This window comes from Maniola hyperantus, chromosome 2, assembly GCF_902806685.2.
Source record: "Maniola hyperantus chromosome 2, iAphHyp1.2, whole genome shotgun sequence".
Lineage (NCBI taxonomy): Eukaryota > Metazoa > Arthropoda > Insecta > Lepidoptera > Nymphalidae > Maniola > Maniola hyperantus.
In genome coordinates, this window is record NC_048537.1 from 3,768,183 (window position 1) to 3,777,295 (window position 9,113).

At 36.4% G+C, this 9,113-nt stretch overlaps 1 protein-coding gene across 12 annotated transcripts in view; it reads left to right on the forward strand.

Annotated features, from left to right (window-relative positions):
* Khc-73 (Kinesin heavy chain 73) overlaps nucleotides 1–7,006 on the forward strand; it is a 213,525-nt gene extending 206,519 nt beyond the window's left edge. For all 12 annotated transcript variants that reach the window (XM_069505128.1, XM_069505136.1, XM_069505152.1 and 9 more), the window contains one exon: nucleotides 270–7,006. In XM_069505128.1, the coding sequence (XP_069361229.1) occupies nucleotides 270–349 (80 nt within the window). In that variant the 3' untranslated portion in view covers nucleotides 350–7,006. The remainder of the gene's footprint in view (nucleotides 1–269) is intronic.
* Nucleotides 7,007–9,113: the final 2,107 nt, after the last annotated feature.

Genomic DNA, 9,113 nt, shown 5'->3' on the forward strand with positions numbered 1-9,113 from the left:
TCCCCAGGTGCTAGAATGGTGACCTCGCATCGAAAAGCGCAGCGTTGGAAAACCCCCCACTAGGTGGACAGACGTCATCAAACGAGTCGCAGGGGCCCGCTGGATTCAGGCGGCGCAAGACCGTGTCCGTGTGTGACCTATGTCTAGCTGTGGACGTCCATCGGTTGATAATGATGAAAAAAAAAACACTCATTTTCTCACTCACGGTCTTTATTCGCTCAGCAAATATAAATAAAAGAAGCAATTGATGAAATAATTTGTTTCATTAGGTGAAGGTCTACACAACCTGCACCGGTCGCGAAGTCGCGGCGACAGTATAAACGCCGTGGGCGCCAAGCCCCGCAAGTAGGCTCCACTCGTCCGCTCACTGTTACGTCCCCGTCCGTTTCTGTTGCACTCCTGTAACGCGTATGGTGCTTTATGCCTAGTGCAGATAGGTGCGGAATTCCGGCTTAAACCAACGCAGCATTTATAGCCTGCATAGTGTGGGATAACACCAAGAAACTCTCTCTGTGAAATGAACTCACTAGAAGTTTTGATAAAAATAGCAAATACAGTACGCGGCAGAAAGTAATGTACATCGGCATTTAGAATAGTTTTGTTGGTCAAAACAACAGAGACAGTGCTCTACAATACAAATCTGCTATCTCCTTGTAAAGGTTTTTCTGCCGCATACTGTACTGCCCTGGTAATCGAGATGGCAATAAACCGCAAAAGGCAGTTACGATAAACTTTTATTCTAGTGTGTTTGTGGAAAAACTATACCTATACACTTGGTTTTCATGTTGCGTATTAAAAAAATAACGTTTGACGAACAGTCCATAAATTAATAAAAAAACGATGCATTGTAAAAAGTTTAGTCGGAATTTAGTACCTGTTTGCAGAGGTCTTACACTCTCTGTAGTCACACCTTATCGCTCATATCGATGCCAGTTTTGTTGTTTCCAAGATTAGTATGAAATTAAGTTGAATAAACATTGAGTTCTCCTCTTAAGTTGTGTACAACAGAATTGGTAACAATTTTAAAGCAATAAGAATTTTTTAACTATACAGGATGTAAATGAAATGTCCTTTCAGCAAAAAAAATATGTTTGATAGTTATAATTTTGAAGATAATATCATATCTAACGATCTAAATATTACAGGCTATTTAGAAAATTAATTAAGTAGTGAAAATTCACTATATTACTCATAAGACTGGGAAAAATGCATTCCAAATACATAAGTATTAACTTTTAAAGTTGCCCACTAACGAATATTTTTTAATACATATCAAAAATTAACTTGCCAGTTCACACAATTTTTAGGGTTATAATAAACTATTATTATTTTTGATATGTATTAAAAAATACCGAATTAGACTTTAAAAAATTATAAAACTAATAAATCGTTCAAAAAATATTGAGTATTTTTTTGTACCACAAATTAAAATAAATGTGAAAAAAAGTGTAAAATAGGAAATCGAAATACTGAATAAATCATGCCCGCAAAAAAATAATGAATTCAAAATCATGATTGATTTTACATCCTGTATAGTTTTAATATAGTTTTACACGTTGTATGTGATGACGTTTAGGAAACCATTTTCCCTCTCTTTTATTGACCAGTTCAATAAAACGTTGATGGGAAAGTTTTCGTACGATGTAGAATTTTAATATTTTGATATTTTGACGACGCGGCGTTGAGACAACGTAAATTATAATATTTATATCAATTTTACTTGAAGTTTTGCATGAAAACATTTTCTTTTGAGAATAACCGGGTTTTTCTGAAACGTTCTTATCTGTGTTTCGAGTTGTCGTGTTTTTATTTGTATGCACTTTTATATACGGCAACTATTGCAATAAATTACATGTTGTACCCGAAAATGTCATATTTGTATAAAATAACAGTGCGTGACTTTCCAGCAATATTTGTATTATATATTTTGCCATATTTGGCTTTTTGATATATATCTTAATAATACTATTTCAGAGTAAATGTTTTCGCGCAAGACTTAAAACATAATTTTAATTTAATTTCATTCATTGACTTGAAATTGTAAATAGATTAATTCGATTATTGTGATTTTAATTTTGTTATTTTTTCAATTGTAAATATGTGAATCTTTGTATGTTTTATGTCGATAATAATTTAATGAATACCTACTAATAATGTTTTAGAGAAAAACCAATGAATTCTTTGTGATCAGTAAGAATCGCGTGGATTATTTGTATAGTAATTTTTTTACTGTATAGTTTGTGGTGTAGACATTATACGCGTAAATTATTTACGTATTTAGCTCATTCGCTATGCTTATTATTCTTCTAATTCGGGTAATACGTTCGTGTTACGTATCAATGTGGTACATTTGCAGCAACGAAACGTTTTGTCTATTGTTCGGTATTGGGGTTAAGACATATTGCGACCTTTTAAGCGCGGGGGCATGGATAGTTTCTCTAAAGTTTTGAAGTTACTAGCTTAAAAAATCTATGTGTCCAGCTTGCATTGCAATACCACCTTGTATGAACGACTCGCACGCCACCTATTGTACGTTCATAAGACTATGTTAGAAACCTTCCCGCCAGTGCCAACAACAGCTATACAGAGTTTTATTGCAATCGCAGGAATTATTTAGAAACGCATACGGGACTACTAAGAGACACTATTTTTTATATATTTAACAAGACAGCTTAGGCGATGTGATAGCCAATGAAAACAATGTAACTTTTACTTGTCATGTGGTTTCTGATTTCTGCAATACTCAGTGAAGAATAGGCTAGTTGACACTTTTTTTAAGTTGGTCTTAAATGGTTAATATTTGTCCTATTAGATCAAAAAAATTAACACTATATTTTTTTGCGCCCTAAAAACCGTAAAACTTTAATTTAAAAATATATTTTTCATAGACAGCTGAAAACACTGTCGGCCATGTTTGGCCTATTGATTATCTGTGCTCTGACGTCATGCATTTGTAAACAACAGCATAAACTTCCGTGACATAGGGATGACATTTCTTTGTTTACATATTTAATGACGTCACATCATGGCTGACAGCGTTTTCTGCGTTTCAAATAAAAATAAAAACTGTCATTTTTAAAATTGGATTTATATATCCATCCTGCGTTTTTAATAATTGTTATTGATATATTTCGTTGTCTTAAGCAAAATACTATAATAAATAATCATTTATTGGACGAAATTAGATATGAGTCAAGTAGCCTATTGCGCGTTGACTCTTTCACAACAACACTAACGTTCGTACTTTTTCATCTATGTCGCGATGTGTCTTATCCTTAAATTACTGCGTACCTTAGCCGGTGGAATGAGACAGTATATTTGCTTTCGCACAATAAAAGTAATCCACCACCGACTTTGGCGTGCAGTCTCCTCAAATCTTTGGCTGAAACATCAGGACCAGTCTTATCTGCCATACAACAAATAAACGCTAGAAATTATAAACACTTTGTAACTGTATGATTTTGTGAAAATATGACATCGATATTACTAAATTTAGTTCCTATAAGCATTTCGGAAATTCCCCTAAGTTTCGGAAGTCCTTGAAATTTGCCGCCGATCATGTTAATGAGGCTTTGAAGCTAATTCATATTTAATGCATTTATAATTGAGTTCAAGTAATGGCTGATTTTGTGCCACTGATCTTTAAAGATGAGTTGACAACTGCAATATTGCCAGCACACCACTCTATCACGATACTCGTTGTAAGAAGATATCGTAAAGCATAAGAATGCAATGCTATTTAACAAAAGCCGAGTACTCAAATCTCCAATGATTGTACCTGCAATGGTTGCACACTCACGGTTTTGAATGACGATACTATTGTGAGTATCCGGCTTTAGAATTGCGATTTTCGCAATAAGAGCAATTTTTTTCTTTATGCAGGGTCTATAAAGCGTTGAACAATCCAGCTTTTACAGCTCGTCTCCAAAGTCCACTGGCGCCGATTCCTGAAATGCTTAAAAGTTTGCGTTGTCGATATCGTTGCCAGTTTGTTGTGATAGTTTCTTGCCACCACCGGGACTAAAAACTTTTTGTTTTTATTATGGGATTAGCGATATATTGCCCTATTAATTTTAAAACAATTTTACGAAATCGTCCAATGCTACATCTTCGTCCTTTTTAAGACTTGTACTTAGTACACTAAAAGCCTCGTCACGGACTAACGATGCCCATAACTGACAACTCTGTACGGCCTAAGCGACGAGTGAGCATGTATGCGGTTTGTTCCGTATATCCACCATAAAACGCTAGGGTGTATACTCAGAAACGTGTGTCTATCTAATCACCTCGGACGGGGTGGATTAACGGAGTTTGTGCACTACATATTTTACTTCCGATTTTATCCGTCAGTCTATGTACAGTCACATAGACTAGACCCTGTATGTTTCATTTTATCTGCATAAGTAAAAGTTTTATACCTACTACAGATTCCAAAAAAATTTAGTTGTGTAACTAGGAGTCCTGGGGGAAAATCGAAAGATACAAATCTGGTTAATCAAGGGTGGATTCCGAGGTGAATAGTTTCACTAAGCTAGTATAGGACAGTAGGACACACGTTTCCGAGTATACACCCTAGAATGACTGTTTTATGGTGGATAAACGAAATAAGCCCGTACCGCGGCCTTCGACAGACGAGGCTTATTTTCGTATACATTTGTATCATAGATTGCTCTTTTGACGCATTTATCGTTTACAACGCAACTGAATCCCCGGCGTCGCTCGCCGCTTGGGCCCCTGTCTTATATCGATTAGGTTGTGTAGGTAAATTTTGAGATGTAATGTAAAGTAAGTGTTTGTAGCGGTTTTTGGCAAGTTGTATAAACATTGAGAAATCATTATCGAAGTAATTTATTGTCCTCAAGTTATTATCTCCATCCACATTCGAACAATAATCGGTAACGTGTATATTTCGTCTCCTCTATAGTGTGAGAGCGCTGTTAGTGGCCCGACAGGTGAAATGATTATTATCATGATATAGGAGGGTAGTCGCGTGTTGCTATCGCGTTAGGGAACGTCCACATGGCGCGTTTCGATCTCGATCGAAGCGCCATAGTCTATAGCTCACCTAATGTATATTCCATCCTCTTAGTGAATTAATCGATAAGTACACTTAATGAGTACACATATAGAAGTTAAAAGCGCCTCGTTATTTACTAGAGTTTGTAAGTATCACTCTCCGCGTACATCGTAGTCCGCCACTTGCTCCATTCCTGTACACTGTGCTGTATATTGACATTTACGTGTAAGTAATTAATATTATTAAATATAAAAAATTATCAAAAAATAATATTCAGCCATTTTTAACTATGCACTGGTGAATTAATACCGATTCGTAGTTTAACTCGCAAGCCTCGACTGACGTCATGTTTTGCCCCACGTTCACTGTATCGAATGCTTGTTAGACTGTCGTACTTAAACATTCCATTTTTGCATTACATTTATCGTTCTACCGGACATAGCGTAGGTATTAAGTTAGATTTTATAGACAGACGCGACTTAAGTATTTGCATTTTTAAACTTTTGACAGTAACCTAGAACAGTTCGTAAGCGACCCGGCCTCGACTAGGACAGCTCGATGTGTAGTCGACGTTAATGAAATCTAAAGGAAAAATTAAATAAAACATTTTCATATATTGTAGGATGTGTCTTTGAAACTCTCGATGTGCTTTTGTCCTGTAGTTTTGGTAGAGCACGGGCAAAGATAGAACGGTCGGAGTGAGGGACGCGGACGGTAGTCAGGGTGTACGCATACGCATCGGAACGATACGTGCTAAGGAGTATCGCTCACTGCAAATTCGAGCGAAGGAGACGCGGTGCCGCCGGCTAGATGAGCCATGAGTTGTAACTATATTATGCTTTGTTTCACTCATTCGATATAATATCGTCGTGCGAAACAAAGCAACAAAATGCGCTGACGTAACTATTGACAATGAACGTAATAATAACGTTTGATTGTTAAATATTTTAAAAGAGGAGAGCCTCATAAAGCCTACGTGTCCGCCACCAGTGTCTCGACTCCTGGTCTCGTGAGCGATAACCCTAAAGCGCCAAATTGACGATCCTTCATGCTGTTCCTTTCGCGACGATGACTCACTGTCCACAATGACAAACTGCATTGAATAGGCTTGATGGACAACGGATGATATAGGTAGACTAGTATCTCATGAAATGAAATTCCAAAGTAAGCAACACTACGCTGTGAATATCCTATGTATCTCTGTGGTGAATATTAATGATTCACCGCAATATTCACCACAGTACTATGTCCATAGGATATTCACAGAGTACAGTGTTGCTAATGGAATTTTATTTCCGTATTTTTCATGAGATTCTGGTCTACGTATAATAATTTTGTATCGACGGCTGTCACGCCTATGCATTGTAATATTGTTTATCGTGCATCGTGGGCCACTGGCGGAAGAGACAGCTTGAAGGACCGTGAATGGTGTGCTTTAGGCTCCTAGGCTTAGCTAATAGTGACCTTCAAACAGTGTCTCGTAGGTCCTAATTTAATTTTTGTTTAGAAATTAAGCTGACCATGTGCTGTGCTTTTGTTTTAAATGATAGTTTTTAGATAAATGAAATTGTTTTATATTATTAAAAATAATTAATTAATTATTATTTTATATTTGCGTAGGTAGTATGATTTCGTATTTATTGCAGTCAATTCGATGAGCTTTTACATATTTATGTATAGTTTTTGTATTATTGAATCATTTTTTAGAATAGACACGAGGTCGTTGTTTTGCCGACTTACGATTGTGTAAAATCATTTTAGATCACAAATCAAAATAATGTATTTCGATTTCTTTTTATTGTGATAAGCGAATAGTCTAGGCAGCTACTTGGTAGCATAGATGGTTGCGTCTTCATTATTGTAAACATTATTAATAAAGAGATTTTAATATTTAAATACAAAAATAGTTCACTTCTAGTGGAAATATTTTTGCCAAGTAGCGGATTCGAGTCAACCATCGCTGTCATTATCAATAAATGTATAATAAAATATTTTGTTTTATTTATTAATTGAATATGTTTTATTTATTTATTTAATTAATTAAGTTGTGGAATGTAGTATCCTAAACGCCTTTAGTCCCATTCAATTTTAGTAGTCTAGAGAGCTAGATACAGACTTGTTTGAAAAAGTCAGATCGAGCACTAGAAAGTCACAATTTTTTTTGTTCTTTTTGTATGAAATGAAATCGGTTATGTTTCTCCAATGTAGTTTAAATTTTTGTCGTTTCATGGTTCGTTTCTCTGTCTGTCTTCACCTAAGTCTGTGAGTAGAATTTAGATGAGATGCAAAGATATTTCCAAAATTTAGTATTTCCTTACTTATTGATATTAGAAACAGTAAGTAGTCTTTGTAAAGACATTTGTGAAAAGTCTGAAGAAAATCTCAATGACTTGGTAGCCAGATGCTTTAAATCTTTTTTTCTTCTTTGAGGTCTTATGATACTACTACTGATATCATTATGTGTTTGTCTGCCTGTCACCTTTGCGTCGTTGATGACAGATAATTTGCATGCCGGAGATGCACAATATAATTTGAACGGTAAGTAGAAGAGAGCGCTAGTGTGAAGTGTCTAAGCATTGGACATTGAAATCAAAGGCTTCTCACGGGATTTTTAAAAACCTAAATCCACCCTGAAGAATTTGGGATCATCTAGATTCTAGTATTTTTATAAACAACTACCTACTCACTTATTTCTTTAAGTTTATGCAGTGTCGGACAAAAATAAAAAAATGTATGGATGTGGGGAATTCGACATTGCACCTTATATATGCCTTGGACAGACAAGTAAGTTGATAAAAATATATTATAATAAAATTAGTAGTACGTCGCACAATGTGGCAATGTCGCAACCGGAGCACCGAGGCTCCTATTATAATTTATCTATACGGTCTACATGTAAACAACATAAGAAAATGCACCTTATGTGCGCTACATAAATTCCTTATTCGACTGTTCTGCCAAACAGTGATCTACTACGTAATAAAGCCTAACCTCCACGGCGATTGATGTAGATCAGGCTGGATGATTCTCGTTTCGGACTAATAATTTGTGATCAACCTGCCTACAAAATTTAAATACACACCTAGACTATTTTTTATGAATTTTTAAGGCTCAGACAGCTGATGACGTGCCCGGTTAGGTAGGCCATAATATGCTGCCTATGTATGATGTGAATATGCAGCTAAAATGCAGTTCTTTGAATTATTATTTAAATTACTTATCTTCTTAATCTGATCAGAAAATGAAAGTATTGATGGTAGGAACATACCTACGTAGGACCTTACGTGTGTATGAACGTAGTAAGTACCTACCTACCTATTTTAGTCCTCGGTAAGCCTATATATCAGTCTGCTACATAGAGTAAAACCTACTAACTACTAGCCGGCAAGAAATATTGTACATTGACCTTTAGAATGCGATTTCGGCTTCGTAGAGCGTTGTCTCTGTCACTCATACCTATGTGACGTTTTGTCGGTTTCAACGACAGAGACGACGCTCTACGAAACCGCTATCTGTTTCTAAGGTCGATGTTATTTTTATTAACCAATATTTTCTGCCGCGTTTTTAGTACGAAGGTAAATAGGTAGTTCAATGCCACGACACCAGCTATAGTTCGTGACAGGTTGACAGGGCAATCTGAGTGGGGACGCTCTGTTCACCCGCACAGCCTCCGCGCTAATCCGGTACGGGATAGTGCGGGGTGTCCCCCTGTCTCCAGTGGCGTGCAGGTCATAGAGGCATAAATGCACTGCTTACCCTAGTGCCCTAGTCCTAATAACTCAATGCTTATTTTTCACTATGACTAAATAGGTTCATACCTTATTGCTTCCCCAGGCTTGAATACCTGTGCACGCCACTGCCTGTCTCATACCCCGTTTAATCCTAACGAGTTTACAAAATCGCAGCTTGATTTTTGACAATTACCTATTGATCTGACCAATTAATGATCACGTTATCTATCCATCGATCATATTAATTTATGTGTTTGGTCTGCTAAACGCCTCTCTGTCTAGCTCCGTTTTGGTGGATACCAAGCTTTATAGTCGTTTCGATGAACCGACAAGAACCGACGCGAACGGATGTAGCGCCGCCATGG